Source organism: Oncorhynchus keta, chromosome 18, assembly GCF_023373465.1.
Source record: "Oncorhynchus keta strain PuntledgeMale-10-30-2019 chromosome 18, Oket_V2, whole genome shotgun sequence".
NCBI classification, from domain to species: Eukaryota; Metazoa; Chordata; class Actinopteri; order Salmoniformes; family Salmonidae; genus Oncorhynchus; species Oncorhynchus keta.
In genome coordinates, this window is record NC_068438.1 from 9,460,149 (window position 1) to 9,479,814 (window position 19,666).

At 43.5% G+C, this 19,666-nt stretch overlaps 3 protein-coding genes across 4 annotated transcripts in view; 2 read left to right on the forward strand and 1 right to left on the reverse strand.

Moving 5' to 3' along the window:
• Positions 1–19,666, forward strand: part of LOC118397201 (synaptosomal-associated protein 25-like) — a 43,372-nt gene that overhangs the window by 4,797 nt on the left and 18,909 nt on the right. The window lies entirely within an intron of this gene.
• LOC118397200 (calpain small subunit 1-like) lies at positions 9,961–19,399 on the forward strand. 2 transcript variants are annotated; one of them, XM_035791727.2, is made up of 11 exons: positions 9,961–10,124; positions 10,428–10,513; positions 10,810–10,846; positions 11,028–11,120; positions 12,236–12,293; positions 12,712–12,776; positions 12,898–12,966; positions 13,241–13,319; positions 18,585–18,701; positions 18,809–18,867; positions 19,012–19,399. In XM_035791727.2, the coding sequence occupies exons 2-11, from the start codon at positions 10,467–10,469 to the stop codon at positions 19,036–19,038; spliced, it is 651 nt and encodes a 216-aa protein (XP_035647620.1). In that variant the 5' UTR covers positions 9,961–10,124; positions 10,428–10,466; the 3' UTR covers positions 19,039–19,399. The 2 variants fall into 2 exon arrangements, with proteins under 2 accessions (XP_035647620.1, XP_035647621.1); XM_035791728.2 differs by lacking the exon at positions 9,961–10,124 and adding an exon at positions 10,190–10,295.
• LOC127908614 (uncharacterized) overlaps positions 13,326–19,666 on the reverse strand; it is a 78,366-nt gene continuing 72,025 nt past the window's right edge. Inside the window, exon 2 of the mRNA XM_052467357.1 lies at positions 13,326–14,470. Within this exon, the coding sequence (XP_052323317.1) occupies positions 13,517–14,230 (714 nt within the window). The 5' untranslated portion in view covers positions 14,231–14,470 and the 3' untranslated portion in view covers positions 13,326–13,516. The remainder of the gene's footprint in view (positions 14,471–19,666) is intronic.

A 19,666-nucleotide genomic window follows, 5' to 3' on the forward strand; every position in this document is an offset into this window, starting at 1 on the left:
TGAAAGTAAAGGGCCTGAATAATTTTGCACGCCCAATGTTTCAGTTTTTGATTTGTTAAAAAAGTTTGAAATATCCAATAAATGTCGTTCCACTTCATGATTGTGTCCCACTTGTTGTAGACTTTTCACAAAAAAATACAGTTTTATATCTTTATGTTTGAAGCCTGAAATGTGGCAAAAGGTCGCAAAGTTCAAGGGGGCCGAATACTTTCGCAAGGCACTGTACCTCCAGGCTGTGTAAGGGCTATTTTACCAAGAAGGAGAGTGATGGAGTGCTGCATCAGATGAACTGGCCTCCACAATCCCCTGTCCTCAACCAAATTGAGATGGTTTGGGATGATTCGAACCGCAGAGTGAAGGAAAAGCAGCCAACAAGTGCTCAGCATATGTGGGAACTCCTTCAAGACTGTTGGAAAAGCATTCCAGGTGAAGTTGGTTGAGATAATGCCAAGAGTGTGCAAAGCTGTTATCAAGGTAAAGGGTAACTATTTGAAGAATGTCAAATGTAAAATTCATTTTGATTTGTTTAACACATTTTTGGTTACTACGTATTTCCATGTATGTTATTTCATAGTTCGAATGTTTTCACTATTATTCTACAATTTAGAAAATAGTTTTTAAAAATAAAGAAAAACCCTTGAATGAGTAGGTGTTCTAAAACTTTTGACCGGTAGTGTATCTACAATACAAAATGTATAATACCACCATACCACAACGTTAGCGTGTTTAGAGTGCGTGTGCTAGCGTGTGTGTGTATGTGTTTGTCTGTACCTGTGTGTGTTTCTCTTCACAGTACCTGCTGTTCCATGAGGTGTATTTTTTTTATCTGATTCTACTCTTGCATCGGGTACCTGATATGGAATAAAGTTCCAAGTAGTCATGGCTCTATGTAGTACTGTGCGCCTCCCTTAATCTGTTCTGGACTTGGGGATTGTGAAGAGACCGGTGACATGTCTTGTGGAGTATGCATAGGTGTCTAAGCTGTGTGCTAGTAGTTTAAACAGACTGCTCAGTGCATTCAGCTTTTCAACACTTCTTACAAAAACAAGTAGTGATGAAGTCAATCTCTCCTACACTTTGAGCCATGAGAGATTGATATGCATATTATTAATGTTAGCTCTCCATGTACATTTAAGGGCCAGCCATGTTGCCCTGTTCTGAACCAATTGTAATTTTCCTAAGTGTCTCTTTGTGGCACCTGACCACACAACTGAACAGTAGTCCAGGTGCGACAAAACTAGGGCCTGTAGGACCTGCCTTGTTGATAGTGTTAAGAATATAGAACAGCACTTTATTATGGGCAGACTTCTCCCCACCTTTGCTACTGTTGTATCAACACGTTTGGACCATGACAGTTCACAATCCAGGGTTAGTCACCTCAGCTTGCTCAATTTCCACATTATTCATTACAAGATTTACTTGAGGTTTAGGGTTTAGTGAATGATTTGTCCCAAACACAATGCTTTTAGTTTTGGAAATATTTAGGACTAACTTATTCTTTGTCACCCATTCTGAAACTAACTGCAGCTCTTATTTCAGTCGCTGTAGTAGCTGACGTGTATAGTGTTCAGTCATCCGCATACATAGACACATTGGCTTTGCTCAAAGACAGCTTCCCTGGGGAATTCCTGATTCTACCTGGATTATGTTGGAGAGGCTTTCATTAAAGAAACCCTCCGTTCTGTTAAACAGGTAAGTCTTTATCCACATTATAGTAGGGGGTGTAAAGCCATAACACATACGTTTTTCCAGCAGCAGACTATGATCGATAATGTCAAAAGCCACACTGAAGACTAACAAGACAGCTCCCCCAATCTTTTTATCATCAATTTCTCTCAACCAATCATCAGTCATTTGTTTAAGTGTTGTGCTTGTTGAATGTCCTTCCATATAAGTGTGCTGAAAGTCTGTTGTCAATTTGTTTACTGTAAAATAGCATTGTATCTGGTCAAACACAATTTTTTCCAAATGTTTAATAAGGGTTGGTAACAGGCTGATTGGTCAGCTATTTGAGCCAGTAAAGGGGGCTTTACTATTCTTGGGTAGCTGTAATGAAATTCCTCTTCTTCAGAGGAGGAGTAGCAAGGATCAGACCAATGTGTAGCGTGATAAGTGTCCATAATTATATATTTAATAAATCAACAGAACACTGAACAAAATAACAAAAGTACAAACAAACAACAGAAACAGTCCCGTATGGTGAAAACACTAAGACAGGGTATAACCACCCACAAAACACAAGAGAAAACAGGCTACCTAAATATGGCTCCGAACCAGAGTCAATGACTGACACTTGCCTCTGCTTGAGAACCATACTAGGCCCAACACATAGAAATATAACAGAACAAAACATAGAAAAACAACATAGAATGCTCACCCCAACTCATGCCCTGCCCAACTAAAATAAAGACATAAAAAAAGGAACTAAGGTCAGAACGTGACAGTCACGTGAAAACACTGAGACAGGGTACAACCACCCACAAAACACAATAGAAAACAGGCTACCTAAATATGGCTCCCAACCAGAGTCAAAGACTGACACCTGCCTCTGATTGAGAAACATTATTCAGACCCTTTGCTATGAGACTCGAAATTGAGCTCAGGTGCATCCTGTTTCCATTGATCATCCTTGAGATGTTTCCACAACTTGATTGTAATTCCACCTGTGGTAAATTCAATTGATTGGGCATGATTTGGAAAGGCACACACCTAGGGCTGTGGTGGTCACGAAATTTCATCAGCCAGTGATTGTCACGCAAACAACTGTAGGTCTCACGGTAATTGAACGTCAATTAACATAAAAACATTTAGCATCTCCTTCCTTCCACACAGCCTACAAGCCACTGATGCAGACCTTTGGAACATCTACATAGCCTACACCTTCATGGCGCAAAAAAAATGCTATTATTTTCCTTATATAAAATAGTGCAATTAGTTATTTGTGATAAAATGAAGATCAGCTTGTGTTAATAAAGTCCCAATTTATTGTTACACATTACCATTAGATACTTTTGGCCAAGTGTATCTGGACACCCCTTCAAATTAGTGGGCCTTTTCTTTTTTTCAACAGGTGTGGCTATTTCAGCCACACCTGTTGCTGACGGGTGTTTTAAATCGAACACAAAGCCATGCAATCTCCATAGACAAATATTGGCAGTAGAATGGCCTTACTGAAGCGGTCAGTGACTTTCAACATGGCTACGTCATCGGATGCCACCTTTCCAACTAGTCCGTTCATAACATTTCTGCCCTGCTAGAGCTGCCCCGGTCAACTGTAAGTGCTGTTGTTGTGAAGTGGAAACATCTAGGAGCAACAATGGCTCAGACGCGAAGTTGTAGGCCACACAATCTTACAGAACAGGACCGCCGAGTGCTGAAGCACTGTCACGATCGTTGGAATGAATGGACCAAGGCTCAGTGTACTTAGAGTTCCAAATGTTTAATAAATATGCAACTCACAAAAAACAATACAGAAGAAAAGGAAACGTGACGTTCTGGCCTGCTCACAGGCAGCTACACAAAAACAAGATCCCACAAACAAAAGGTGGGTCAATGGCTGCCTAAATATGATCCCTAATCAGAGACAATGATAGACACCTGCCTAGGATTGGGAACCATACCAGGCCAACAAAGAAATAGAAAACATAGATTTCCCACCCTAGTCACACCCTGACCTAACCAAATAGAGAATTAAAAGGATCTCTAAGGTCAGGGCGTGACAAGCACGTAGCGTGTAAAAATTGTCAGTCCTCGGTTGCAACACTCACTATTGAGTTACAAACTGCCTCTGGAAGCAACGTCAGCACAATAACTGTTCATGGGGAACTTCATGAAGTGGGTTTCCATGGCCGAGCAGCTGCACACAAAAAAACCAAAATCACCATGCACAATGTGAAGCGTTGGCTGGAGTGGTGTAAAGCTCACCGCCATTGGACTCTGGAGCAGTGGAAACATGTTCTCTGGAGTGGTTAATCACTCTTCACAATCTGGCAGTCCTACGGACTAATCTGGGTTTGGCGTATGCCAGGAGAACGCTACCTGCCCGAATGCATAGTGCCAACTGTAAAGTTTGGTGGAGGAGGAATAATGATCTGGGGCAGTTTTTTATGGTTCGGGCTAGGCCCCTTGCAATGATTTTCTAGACGATTCTGTGCTTCCAACTTTGTGGCAACAGTTTGGGGAAGGCCCTTTCCTATTTCAGCACAACAATGCCCCTGTGCACAAAGCAAGATCCATACAGAAATGGTTTGTCAGGATCGGTGGGGAAGAACTTGGCTTACCTGCACAGAGCCCTGACCTCAAACACATTGAAAACCTTTGGGATGATTTGGAATGCCGACTGCAAGCCAGGCCTAATCGCCCAACGTCAGTGCCCAACCTCACTAATGCTCTTGTGGATGAATGAATGGATGAAGTCTCCACAGAAATGTTCCAGCATCTAGTGGAAAGCCTTCCCAGAAGAGTAGAGACTGTTATAGCAGAAAAGGGCGGACCAATCCCATATTAATGCTGTCATGACGTGGCCCTTTCTGGGTATAGATCATGGCTTCTCACTCTCTCCTACATCCAGGTTCTGTTATCTCAGGTTGTAAATTCCTGGCGGAGACTTTCTCCCCCTTTTCATGCAAAGAGAGCCAACAGAGTGAACAAAGGATTTCACGTGGCCGAACACTTAAATACCCAAAATGGGAAAATGAAACTATATGTCCACTTGTGAGAATGTGGGAAATGTCTGTGGACACTTAAGGGACAGTTGTGTTAAGTGTGTTTCATTTGGTGACCTCACGAAGGACAGGAAACACACATAACTATATCTCTGAATGTGAATGTTTCTCAATTATGGTGTTTGCATCTAATTCTTGTATAAAATTAATGAGTAAAAATTAAACCATTTGTGAAATGATGTAATGTGATGTCAAAACTTTAATGTGAGAGAATTGTATTCCCTTTAAAGTTTAACTAAGTCATTGGCCCGCCCCTGTGAGCACAGACATGATCTGGCATCATGGAACCGCATTTTCTATTATTACGAATAAACCCCCCCCCCTGAGGTAAATCCTCTCCAGACCACGCATACCTCGGTGTAAGCTGAGGTGAGACAGGTTTGAGTACCAAGACTAAGCAAAACCACAGCATGAGCTGGGATTGCGAATAGTTATTGAATTCATAACCATACCCCGTTGAGCATTGGCTACACAGCTGGAAATAGTTAAAACTCTGAGACCATCTATCCCTACAGAATAAGAGCAAATCTTAGATACTAATTACTAGTCTGCAGCTAGAAATTATGTAAACCTGGGACGAGAATACCAACAACCGCCGAAACATCTAATCTATGAGAACATTTTTGAATGGTACTCTGAAGTATCCATTCTAACCATGAAATACTTTGATCTTCAGGGAAACAGAGAGAGAGACTGGATGAACTCTCCAGCAGCCGGACCGGATTCCAACAGAAAAGATCACAACGACACATGGGCGTAAATATATATTGATTGCAACTATTCCCGAATGAGTGAGCGTTCATGTGCAAAGGATTAGCATTTCAATTAATGTAATTATCAACTGTGTGTAGTGATCCCGCTTCTGTCTCAGTCCACAACTTCTTCCCTTTGTCCACCAAGCCGTCATATTGGCTTAGCGCACTAGGGAACCTTCCCTATCCTTGTTAGTAACTAATATTTACTGTTTGTTTATGCATTTCTGTGATTATTTAGTTAGTAAATAAAGGATTAAGCCAATTGGTGTATGGATTATTTATAGTAAAGGCTGGGTTTGTGCAAATAACCAACCATTTACGACATTCAGATGAGACTGACATGAGGTAAAGAATAATTCATTAATGGAAGACTAATTGATCAGATATTAAAATATCTGAAGAGTTCTGTTCTGAAAATTATAACTTCGTAATCTTTAGACTTGCTGTGGTGCCCTGACTTCCTAGTTAAAAAATGTACATGATTAGTTTAATCACATAGTAATTATTACACAGACTTGATTTGATTAAATAACCGTCTTCACCTTTAATGATGCCAATGACATGACAATGCCCATGATTTTGGAATGAGATGTTCGTTGAGCAGGTGTCCACATACTTTTGGCCAGATGTGAATCACATTTTTATTTGGCGTACCCCCGACGACGTTGCGCGTACCCCAGTTTGGGAATACCTGTGGAAGACCATTCCATTCTTGTGTGCCGGCTCAGGAGTATTGATGTCTCTGAGGGGTCTTTGGCCTGGTTTGCTTACTAGCTCTCTCTAAGAGTGCAGTGTATAGAGTCAGAACATCTGCTGTCCCAGGCACTGCCTGTCACCAAGGGAGTACCCTAAGGCTCGATCCTAGGCACCATACCCTTCTCAATTTACAAAAAATAAAATAAAATAAAAAATAAGACTGTTTTCATTGTGTAGAAACCAGGGTCTGACCCCCAAAACAAAGTTCCTCTCATCATTATCCATACCGGAGCCATCTCCACCTTGGTACCTCCCGGCACACAAACACCAACTCATTCTATGGAATGCGGGCTCCGAGAGACAACAAGACGATCATAAATCAGTTGCTAGAGTTCAATCTCAGAAGCTCCTCTCAGTTCACACAGACACAATAGAGTTCTAAGAACCCTATATTGTAGCATAAAACAACCATTTGATCAAATAACAGTATTATTAACATAATCTTGTAATTTCTCCAAGATAGTACTTGCATTTCAGCTGAATGGCATTATTGTTAAACATTGTCTTGGTGAAGAGGAAAAAGCTCTGCTTCTTCAAAGTTTCCTGTAACACAAGCGGTGACAAAATGTCAAAGGTATTAGTACTACGCCAGATTTGGATAACATTTTGGTAGACTAAAATATTCTGGTTAAAAAACCTGTTTCAAATTATCTGAACAAAATAGCTAAATAGCTTGTAAGGAATGTAGCTAGACGCGAGGGTGAGGGCGGGTAATCTATGAATGAATGGATCAGATTAATTGTATTGAGTAGTCTTCAAACACAACTCCATGATAGGATATAAGAATAAGGATACTTTGGCAGGCCTAATGAAGACAGAAATGATACAGTGTTACATTGTTTATAATGTAGTGGAAGCTGTTACAATGTTACATTGTAGCAGGACTTACAATGCAACCTTCCCAGAAAGTCAAACTAAAGCAAGGCAAGTGTTGTCTCAATGCCTCCTTCTGTAGATTGCGACAGTATATCAACTATTGAAATAGATTAATCTGGCTAAATAGAAAATGTTCTAAGCCAGCTCCAAGTGTCTACCGATTATGTTTTGGTAGGACATGATGCTGCGCACAAGAAGACAAGGGAATTACACTGTTGACATTTAAATCAAATCAAATTGTATTGGTCACATACACATGTTTAGCAGATGTTATTTTGGGTGTAGTGAAATGCTTGTGTTTCTAGCTCTGACAGTGCAGTAATATCTAACAAGTAATATCTAACAATTTCACAACATATGCCCAATACACACAAATATATGTAAAGAAATGGAATTAAGAATATACAATATATGGACGAGCAATGTCAGAGCGGCATAGACTAAGATACAGTAGAATAGTATAGAATACAGTATATACTGTACTTAGGAGATGAGTAATGCAATATATGTAAACATTATTCAAGTGACTAGTGTCCCATTTGTTAAAGTGGTCAGTGATTTCAAGTCTATGTATATAAGCAGCAGACTCTATAAGCTAGTGATGGCTAGTGGCTATCACCACGCGCTCTCACCAGTGGTGTCCCCCAGGGCTCTGTTCTACGCCCTCTCCTATTCTCGCTATACACCAAGTCACTTGGCTCTGTCATAACCTCACATGGTCTCTCCTATCATTGCTATACAGACGACACACAATTAATCTTCTCCTTTCCCCCTTCTGATGACCAGGTGGCGAATCGCATCTCTGCATGTCTGGCAGACATATCAGTGTGGATGACGGATCACCACCTCAAGCTGAACCTCGGCAAGACGGAGCTGCTCTTCCTCCCGGGGAAGGACTGCCCGTTCCATGATCTCGCCATCACGGTTGACAACTCCATTGTGTCCTCCTCCCAGAGCGCTAAGAACCTTGGCGTGATCCTGGACAACACCCTGTCGTTCTCAACTAACATCAAGGCGGTGGCCCGTTCCTGTAGGTTCATGCTCTACAACATCCGCAGAGTAGGACCCTGCCTCACACAGGAAGCGGCGCAGGTCCTAATCAAGGCACTTGTCATCTCCCGTCTGGATTACTGCAACTCGCTGTTGGCTGGGCTCCCTGCCTGTGCCATTAAACCCCTACATCTCATCCAGAACGCCGCAGCCCGTCTGGTGTTCAACCTTCCCAAGTTCTCTCACGTCACCCCGCTCCTCCGCTCTCTCCACTGGCTTCCAGTTGAAGCTCGCATCCGCTACAAGACCATGGTGCTTGCCTACGGAGCTGTGAGGGGAACGGCACCTCAGTACCTCCAGGCTCTGATCAGGCCCTACACCCAAACAAGGGCACTGCGTTCATCCACCTCTGGCCTGCTCGCCTCCCTACCACTGAGGAAGTACAGTTCCCGCTCAGCCCAGTCAAAACTGTTCGCTGCTCTGGCCCCCCAATGGTGGAACAAACTCCCTCACGACGCCAGGACAGCGGAGTCAATCACCACCTTCCGGAGACACCTGAAACCCCACCTCTTTAAGGAATATCTAGGATAGGATAAAGTAATCCTTCTCACCCCCCCCCTTAAAAGATTTAGATGCACTATTGTAAAGTGGCTGTTCCACTGGATGTCATAAGGTGAATGCACCAATTTGTAAGTCGCTCTGGATAAGAGCGTCTGCTAAATGACTTAAATGTAAATGTAAATGTATTTAACAGACTGATGGCCTTGAGAAAGAAGCTGTTTTTCAGTCTCTCGGTCCCAGCTTAAAATCCATTTACCCTGCTCTGACACTGCATTTACCCAGCCCAGACACTTTACACGGTGTAAAGTGAATAAAAATGTATACAAATAACACTTCTGTCAAGTTCCCCGTCAATAACCCTGTTTCCATGGCGCTCGCCACTTGTACTAAGCGCTCCTGTTTGGTTGTCACTAGTTACCACAGACACAAAGTCAAAATGAACTATATTGTAAAAAAAAAAGTATGAAAAAAAAAGTATGTTTTGTCTTATTGTAAGATTAGGGTTAGGCATAATGTTAGCAGTGTGGTTAAGGCGAAGGTTAGGTTTCAAATCAGATTAAGATCAATTGTAGTAATAGGCAGAGTTGAGCCATAATTATGACTTTGTGGATGTGGTAACTAGTGACTACCCTCCTGGTTGCTTCCTTGTAGGCCACCATGTAGGCGGTCTACCGTGGACACCAAACTGGAGATAATATTTTAACTGGCGAACGGCAATGAACGTTCTTATTGGACAAATTCACGCAGTGTGGCTTCTTCCTTTTCAAATGTTTTCATTAGTTTCAGACATCAACATTCCATGCACTTTGTAGGTTAGGCAAATAGGTCTATATTCCAAATGAAAAAATGCCATTCTAACTCATAATTATTAGGGCATGACATTTTTTTTTTTTGTTAAACAGGATCAGTAAATCACTGAACTTTAGGCCTATCGTGTAGATTACTTTATGAAGACACAGACTACTTCTGTGCATTTATACTGGTTAACATTAAGTTATAAAAGGCTTTTATTGAACACACAGCTTGCTAAAACACCCCTATAGGCTTCCGCCTTCACCCCGTGACCTCCTTGCCCCCTACTTCACTGCTCAACATTAACATTACACCACAAGGCCGATGTACTCTCATTACCTCATTATGTTAAATCAATGTGAATCATGCATAATACAAGTGTAGTAAATGTGTAATTAAAAGGTTTTTTAAAAAGTCTCATCATCCATAATATAATTATTAGGGAAATAGCAGTCCTTCTGATCATAGCACTACAGATTATAGGACCCAGAGTCATTGACAACCTGCCTTTCTCTAGGTGCTCCCGAGGCAGGGGTGTGAAGCGCTGATCACCGAGGTAGAATACGAACAACTCTGATGCGTTGAAATATAACTTGTAAAGCTGGTTTTTGTACCTAGTAGGAGCGCCAGCACGTCAGTCTTGGTCGACTTTAGCAACACATTGGTCGCTGTAAGTATTTCTTTAACAAGTTAATCTGACTGTTTCACGTTTGTTTTGCCTTCTTCGTCACTTGTAAAATCTTTTAAAATCTGCTGCTGAGGTTTCTATTTGTGCTGCGTATCAATACAGGCGAGGTTGCAGTTTTCTGAGGGAACCCCACCAATAACATATGTATTACAGGTGGACAAATTGTATATATCTTGCTTTCTCTCTTTTGTCGCCTTTTTGTTTAAGGTGGACAAATGGATTTTCATCAGATGTTGAATGATCAAACTCTTATTCTTTTTTTTTAACCTTTTTTTTTATCTCTAGGCTCCTTTTGTAGATTTTCACCTGTAGTTCCTCTTCAATATGTTTCTGGCCAAAAAACTAATTGGTGGCATCCTGGATGTTGTGAGGTAGGCCTGGCTCCTTTTGACACACACACACACACACACACACACACACACACACACACACACACACACACACACACACACACACACACACACACACACACACACACACACACACACACACACACACACACACACACACACACACACACACACACACACACACACACACACACACACACACAAACAAGCACACACACACACCCTGTCAGGTTACTGACTTAATTCATTCATGATGTTGCACACTCAGTAGTTATTATATAGTAATAGACAATTGTCCTTCTGGTGTTCTCCAACAGCAATGTTGACCCCGGTCAATTCATGCCATCAGAGCCTGTGAGTTAACCCTTCAACAACCTTGATAACATCTCAGAACACTGTCCTGGTCTTATGAACACTTTGAATTGGAAAGTTTTAGAAGTAAACTCTACTCTTTTGAGCAAATGAACCACAACTGTTGCTGTCCTGCATGCCGGACCACAGTGTTAACAGAACCTGGTCTGGGATTGTGTCCTAGCCCCCACCACGCAGACCTCTGGCCTACGCTAAGCCGAAGGAGAATGACGAGGAGACACAGTTTCGCAAGGTGTTCCAGCAACTCGCTGGGGATGTAAGTACTTATTGTTTTTCAACTTATGCACTCCTACTACTATCATATCTGATCCCATTCACCTCCGTTATCCAACCGTTAGTGGTTTATTGTAATAGAGTGCAGACCAACGACCAATGTTAATTAAGTCACAGATTTGTTTGTGGTATATTATCTTTTGAAGTTGGTGCAGCCAACTATCCATGGCAGGAATGTTATTTCATTTTCGGGCTGATTGTACACTGGTACAATGAGTGAAGCCCTGTTGTCGCCTCTTGTATCCAAGTTAAGCCTAGTTTGCATTCCAAACCCCTCCCTCCACTTATTCACCCTGCTTCATCTGGAGCCAGACCTCAGAATGTGGTTCATCCAGCCACCCAAAAGATGTTGGAAATGACGCTTCTAATGTGCTGTCTGTCATTCGCTGCTGCCAACCAATAGAAGCCTTTTAGTAGAGTACAGTAAAGACTTTCTGTTGGTTTAAATCATTGATTCCGCCCCCTTTGGTTCGGGCCATGTGTAGTAGCCCAGGGCTCCACAGATGTTCCCCTTCTCAACAGCAACTGTATGCTCATATGACTGCTATTGGATCAGGCAGTGGTGGAGTAAGAAGCTGAGGGTGTGGTTGTTGACAACCCAAAACCCTGGTTTCTTCCACAGACAGCAAGAAGAGAGACTGGTTCCTCCTCTCTCTCTATACCTACCATTGTCTGACTCCTGCCTGGTTAGTTTTGTGTGGGTGGGGTTGGAGGCTGTGTGAGTCATATACTGTTGTTGAGAGTGGATACATGTATTACATGTTCTTCTGGGCACTCGTCAGGCAGTGGTTGACTTTAAACTGATGACTAGACGGCCTCATTAAGGCCTTTCTCATAAGTGGAGGGAACCTAAAGACATACCTGTTGCAAATGTACCCGCTGAAAGTTTTGAAGTTGTTACCATAATTGTGATTCTAATATGTCACGCACAAATACAGAGAGAGCTATGTATTTGGTCCATGATTGTACTCCTGACACATCTGTTCATTAAAGTCGTCTCAGTGTCCTTATCCTTTTGTGAGTTGAGTTGTGACCCAAATACATGTAGGCATTTACAGCATATGAGGATATACTTGTGTATCTCTCTGTGCATTATAGGACATGGAGGTGAGCCCCACTGAACTGATGAACATCCTCAACAGGATCATTGGCAAACGTGAGTCCTATTTTTACACAAACACCATGCTTGTGTCTATATTTGTCTTTGTCATTGCATTCTTATAATATTTATATTTCTGTGCGCATGTACCTTATGTTCATAAGCATGTCTATGCATGCCTTTTTGTATCTATGTACTCTCTGTACACACACACACACACACACACACACACACACACACACACACACACACACACACACACACACACACACACACACACACACACACACACACACACACACACACACACACACACACACACACACACACACACACACACACACACACACACACACACACACACACACACACTTTACTCATATCTAGACACCTGCTGCACGCATAATGGAGTTTGTCTAAGCACAAGACTAGTTCCATGGAATGGTTTAGAGTGGTCTGTCTGTGTTCATTTCAGGTAGTGACCTGAAGACTGATGGCTTTAGCATCGAGTCATGCAGGAGCATGGTGGCTGTCATGGACGTATCCTTCCACATCAGTGCCTATATTAGGATGGAGGACTATACTACACTATACTATTCTATACTATACTATACTATCAGAGTAGTTGATATTACGTTTTACCTTAACCCTGAGCACACAGAGCGACAGCACAGGAAAGCTAGGTTTCCATGAGTTCAAGTTTTTATGGAACAACATCAAGAAATGGCAGGTGAGTTCAGTCCCCTTGTTACATTTTTGACAATCGGCACTGTATGAACAATTGTGTGAAATGATGGACATTTCAGTGAAACATTTGCCTTGAGCTAGAAATGATTTGCATGTATTTGCAAGGCATTCATATAAAACCACCTACAACTTCAAATTAGTCCTCTTACTCCATTAATGTAAGAATGTTGTTTTATAACTGTCATGTTAATACACTCTTAATAAAAGGTGCTGTGAACTTTGACCTCTTGTGTAACCTTATTTCCGTTCTGATTCAGTGCATCTACATATCAAATGACACGGACCGCTCAGGGCTCATCTCCTCACAAGAGCTTCCTGCTACCTTCAAAGCTGCAGGTGAGCTCAGAGATTACATTTACATTTAAGTCATTTAGCAGACGCTCTTATCCAGAGTGACTTACAAATTGGTGCATTCGCCTTATGACATCGAGTGGAACAGCCACTTTACAATAGTGCATCTAAATCTTTTAAGGGGGGGGGGGTGAGAAGGATTACTTTATCCTATCCTAGGTATTCCTTAAAGAGGTGGGGTTTCAGGTGTCTCCGGAAGGTGGTGATTGACTCCGCTGTCCTGGCGTCGTGAGGGAGTTTGTTCCACCATTGGGGGGCCAGAGCAGCGAACAGTTTTGACTGGGCTGAGCGGGAACTGTAGGGAGTGGTAGGGAGGCGAGCAGGCCAGAGGTGGATGAACGCAGTGCCCTTGTTTGGGTGTAGGGCCTGATCAGAGCCTGGCGGTACTGAGGTGCCGTTCCCCTCACAGCTCCGTAGGCAAGCACCATGGTCTTGTAGCGGATGCGAGCTTCAACTGAAAGCCAGTGGAGAGAGCGGAGGAGCGGGGTGACGTGAGAGAACTTGGGAAGGTTGAACACCAGACGGGCTGCGGCGTTCTGGATGAGTTGTAGGGGTTTAATGGCACAGGCAGGGAGCCCAGCCAACAGCGAGTTGCAGTAATCCAGACGGGAGATGACAAGTGCCTGGATTAGGACCTGCGCCGCTTCCTGTGTGAGGCAGGGTCGTACTCTGCGCATGTTGTAGAGCATGAACCTACAGGAACGGGCCACCGCCTTGATGTTAGTTGAGAACGACAGGGTGTTGTCCAGGATCACGCCAAGGTTCTTAGCGCTCTGGGAGGAGGACACAATGGAGTTGTCAACCGTGATGGCGAGATCATGGAACGGGCAGTCCTTCCCCGGGAGGAAGAGCAGCTCCGTCTTGCCGAGGTTCAGCTTGAGGTGGTGATCCGTCATCCACACTGATATGTCTGCCAGACATGCAGAGATGCGATTCGCCACCTGGTCATCAGAAGGGGGAAAGGAGAAGATTAATTGTGTGTCGTCTGCATAGCAATGATAGGAGAGACCATGTGAGGTTATGACAGAGCCAAGTGACTTGGTGTATAGCGAGAATAGGAGAGGGCCTAGAACAGAGCCCTGGGGGACACCAGTGGTGAGAGCGCGTGGTGAGGAGACAGATTCTCGCCACGCCACCTGGTAGGAGCGACCTGTCAGGTAGGACGCAATCCAAGCGTGGGCCGCGCCGGAGATGCCCAACTCGGAGAGGGTGGAGAGGAGGATCTGATGGTTCACAGTATTGAAGGCAGCCGATAGGTCTAGAAGGATGAGAGCAGAGGAGAGAGAGTTAGCTTTAGCAGTGCGGAGCGCCTCTGTGATACAGAGAAGAGCAGTCTCAGTTGAATGACTAGTCTTGAAACCTGACTGATTTGGATCAAGAAGGTCATTCTGAGAGAGATAGCGGGAGAGCTGGCCGAGGACGGCACGTTCAAGAGTTTTGGAGAGAAAAGAAAGAAGGGATACTGGTCTGTAGTTGTTGACATCGGAGGGATCGAGTGTAGGTTTTTTCAGAAGGGGTGCAACTCTCGCTCTCTTGAAGACGGAAGGGACGTAGCCAGCGGTCAGGGATGAGTTGATGAGCGAGGTGAGGTAAGGGAGAAGGTCTCCGGAAATGGTCTGGAGAAGAGAGGAGGGGATAGGGTCAAGCGGGCAGGTTGTTGACCGGCCGGCCATCACAAGACGCAAGATTTCATCTGGAGAGAGAGGGGAGAAAGAGGTCAGAGCACAGGGTAGGGCAGTGTGAGCAGAACCAGCGGTGTCGTTTGACTTAGCAAACGAGGATCGGATGTCGTCGACCTTCTTTTCAAAATGGTTGACGAAGTCATCTGCAGAGAGGGAGGAGGGGGGGGATTCAGGAGGGAGGAGAAGGTGGCAAAGAGCTTTCTAGGGTTAGAGGCAGATGCTTGGAATTTAGAGTGGTAGAAAGTGGCTTTAGCAGCAGAGACAGAGGAGGAAAATATAGAGAGGAGGGAGTGAAAGGATGCCAGGTCCGCAGGGAGGCGAGTTTTCCTCCATTTCCGCTCGGCTGCCCGGAGCCCTGTTCTGTGAGCTCGCAATGAGTTGTCGAGCCACGGAGCGGGAGGGGAGGACCGAGCCGGCCTGGAGGATAGGGGACATAGAGAGTCAAAGGATGCAGAAAGGGAGGAGAGGAGGGTTGAGGAGGCAGAATCAGGAGATAGGTTGGAGAAGGTTTGAGCAGAGGGAAGAGATGATAGGATGGAAGAGGAGAGAGTAGCGGGGGAGAGAGAGCGAAGGTTGGGACGGCGCGATACCATCCGAGTAGGGGCAGTGGGGAAGTGTTGGATGAGAGCGAGAGGGAAAAGGATACAAGGTAGTGGTCGGAGACTTGGAGGGGAGTTGCAATGAGGTTAGTGGAAGAACAGCATCTAGTAAAGATGAGGTTGAGCGTATTGCCTGCCTTGTGAGTAGGGGGAAGGTGAGAGGGTGAGGTCAAAAGAGGAGAGGAGTGGAAAGAAGGAGGCAGAGAGGAATGAGTCAAAGGTAGACGTGGGGAGGTTAAAGTCGCCCAGAACTGTGAGAGGTGAGCCGTCCTCAGGAAAGGAGCTTATCAAGGCATCAAGCTCATTGATGAACTCTCCGAGGAACCTGGAGGGCGATAAATGATAAGGATGTTAAGCTTGAAAGGGCTGGTAACTGTGACAGCATGGAATTCAAAGGAAGCGATAGACAGATGGGTAAGGGGAGAAAGAGAGAATGACCACTTGGGAGAGATGAGGATCCCGGTGCCACCACCCCGCTGACCAGAAGCTCTCGGGTGTGCGAGAACACGTGGGCGGACGAAGAGAGAGCAGTAGGAGTAGCAGTGTTATCTGTGGTGATCCATGTTTCCGTCAGTGCCAAGAAGTCAAGGGACTGGAGGGAGGCATAGGCTGAGATGAACTCTGCCTTGTTGGCCGCAGATCGGCAGTTCCAGAGGCTACCGGAGACCTGGAACTCCACGTGGGTCATGCGCGCTGGGACCACCAGATTAGTTTGGCCGCGGCCACGCTGTGTGGAGCGTTTGTATGGTCTGTGCAGAGAGGAGAGAACAGGGATAGACAGACACATAGTTGACAGGCTACAGAAGAGGCTACGCTAATGCAAGGAGATTGGAATGACAAGTGGACTACACGTCTCGAATGTTCAGAAAGTTAAGCTTACGTAGCAAGAATCTTATTGACTAAAATTATTAAAATGATACAGTACTGCTGAAGTAGGCTAGCTGGCAGTGGCTGCGTTGTTGACTTTGTAGGCTAGCTGGCAGTGGCTGCGTTGTTGACACTACACTAATCAAGTCGTTCCGTTGAGTGTAATAGTTTCTACAGTGCTGCTATTCGGGGGCTAGCTGGCTAGCTAGCAGTGTTGATTACGTTATGTTGCGTTAAAAGAACGACAATAGCTGGCTAGCTAACCTAGAAAATCGCTCTAGACTACACAATTATCTTTGATACAAAGACGGCTATGTAGCTAGCTATGTAGCTAGCTACGATCAAACAAATCAAACCGTTGTGCTGTAATGAAATGAAATGAAAATGTGTGAAACCTGTGGAGCGAAGAGGAATGCGACCGGGTTGTTGAGTGCGGAAGTTCTATTCGGAAGACGTTGGCTAGCTGTTGGCTAGCTAGCAGTGTCTCCTACGTTAAGGACGACAAATAGCTGGCTAGCTAACCTCGGTAAATTAAGATAATCGCTCTAAGACTACACACTCTAAACTACACAATTATCTTGGATACAAAGACAGCAAAGACAACTATGTAGCTAGCTAACACTACACTAATCAAGTCGAGAGATCATGTAAACCAAAACATGGAAATGCATATTTCTTTGTCATCATAAGGCTTTTCTAACAGTGTCATAACGGTAACAACAAACAGCCATGATAACTGATGAAAGCTAGCTAGTTCCTGCATATACACTACCGTTCAAAAGTTTGGGGTCACTTAGAAATGTCCTTGTTTTTGAAAGAAAAGCTATTTTTTTGTCCAATAAAAAACATCAAATTGATTAGAAATACAGTGCAGACATTGTTCATGTTGTAAATGACTGTTGTAGATGGCGGACAGAGGCCCATTATCAGTAATCATCACTCCTGTGTTCCAATGCCACGTTGTGTTAGCTAATCCAAGTTTGTCATTTTAAAAGGCTAATTGATCATTGGAAAACCCTTTTGCAATTATGTTAGCACAGCTGACAACTGTTGTCCTGATTAAAGAAGCAATAAAACTGGTCTTTAGACTAGTTGAGTATCTGGAGCATCAGCATTTGTGTGTTGGATTACAGGTTCAAAATGGCCAGAAATAAAACTCATCAGTCTGTTCTTGTTCTGAGAAATTAAGGCTAATTGATGCGAGAAATTGCCAAGAAACTGAAGATCTCATACAAAGCTGTGTACTACTCCCTTCATATAACAGCGCAAACTGGCTCTAACCAGAATAGAAAGAGGAGTGGGAGGTCTCGGTGCACAACAGGGCAAGAGAGCGAGCACATTAGAGTGTCTAGTTTGAGAAACAGATGCCTCATAAGTTCTCAACTGGCAGCTTTATTAAATAGTACCCGCAAAACACCAGTCTCAACGTCAACAGTGAAGATGCAACTCCGGGATGCTGGCCTTCTAGGCAGAGTTGCAAAGAAAAAGCCATATCTCAGACTGACCAATAAAAATAAAAGATTAAGATGGGCAAAAGAACACAGACACTCGACAGAGGAACTCTGCCTGGAAGGCCAGCATCCCTGAGTCGCCTCTTCACTGTTGACATTGAGACTGGTGTTTTGCTGGTACTATTTAATGAAGCTGCCAGTTGAGAACTTCTGAGGTGTCTGTTTCTCAAACTAGACACTCAAAGGTACTTGTCCTCTTGCTCAGTTGTGCACCGGGGCCTCCCACTCCTCTTTATATTCTGGTTAGAGCCTGTTTGCGCTGTTCTGTGAAGGGAGTTGTACACAGCGTTGTATACAGCGTTGTATGAGATCTTTAGTTTCTTGGCAATTTCTTGCATGGAATAGCCTTAATTTATCAAAACAAGAATAGACTGACGAGTTTCAGAAGAAAGTGCTTTGTTTCTGGCCATTTCGAGCCTGTAATCCAACAAACAAATGCTGACGCTCCAAATACTCAACTAGTCTACAGAAGGCCAGTTTTATTGCTTCTTTAATCAGAACAACAGTTTTCAACAGTGACCCCACACTCTTGAAAGGCAGTGTATGTGTTTGGTCTCATTGGTGTCTCTCTCCTGTTATGTCCGTGTGCAGGCTTCCCTCTCAACGACCAGCTCTTCCAGTTGATGGTACGCAGGTACAGTGATGAACAGGGCAACATGGACTTTGACAACTTCATTGGGTGCCTGGTCAGACTGGACGCTATGTGTCGTAAGTGACTGATCCTCAATCCTCCCCTGCTCAGTCCGATTATGTTCTTGATTTCAGACTATTTCCTTTTCATTACCCTTCAGTAATAGTGTTTTGTGCACTTTCAGGAGCTTTCAAGACTCTGGACAAAGATGATGATGGAATCATCAATGTCAACATCCAGGAGGTACATTAGTTTTCACTATTTTCTCTTTGCATTTGAACAGTGTGTTTAGGGTTAGGGACCATTTTTAAGATTAATGACTGGATATAGGAACTGAAATTAGACCTAAATAACCACACATCTTTTTGTGTTCTGCTTTCTCCACAGTGGCTTCAGTTGACCATGTACTCATAAAACATCAGGGAAAGCCTACAAAAATCCTACATTCATCTCTTCATTTATCTCTCTCTCTTTCTCTTATTTTAGATTTTTATTTCATATGACCATTGTTATTATTGTTTACAGACGTTCATACGTCATTTAGTCATGAAAGTTCATTCAATTCATCACTAGATGGCAGCATTGCAGCAACCTAGGAAAGCACAAATCCATGTTCTGTCCAATAGGCCAAACTCAAATACCTTTCTATATTCCCAAATATTTTAAAGTTTTGTGTTTTCCTTTTTTCCAGAAAAACACTTGGTCAAACATTCCATACTGCTATGTAATGTAATATATACATTCTAGTGCTCAATAAAGGGGCAATATTACCTAATACTTGCAGATATCTCATTTATTATAATTTCTAAATGTTCTGCTTTTGCTCATTAAAGAAATGTTCTCTCGTATGTTTGTAAATAACTTTAATATTTTTGTTTTATTGTAGCTTTTTGACTGACTTTTACAAACCAAGTCAATAATAATGTTGATTGTTATTCAGTTATTCATCACTCTTAACTTCCACCTCTGCCGACTAATAGCCGAATCTTTGCTGCCTATTACCTTTATTTACACACTTAATGGGCAAAAGGAGAAGCACAAC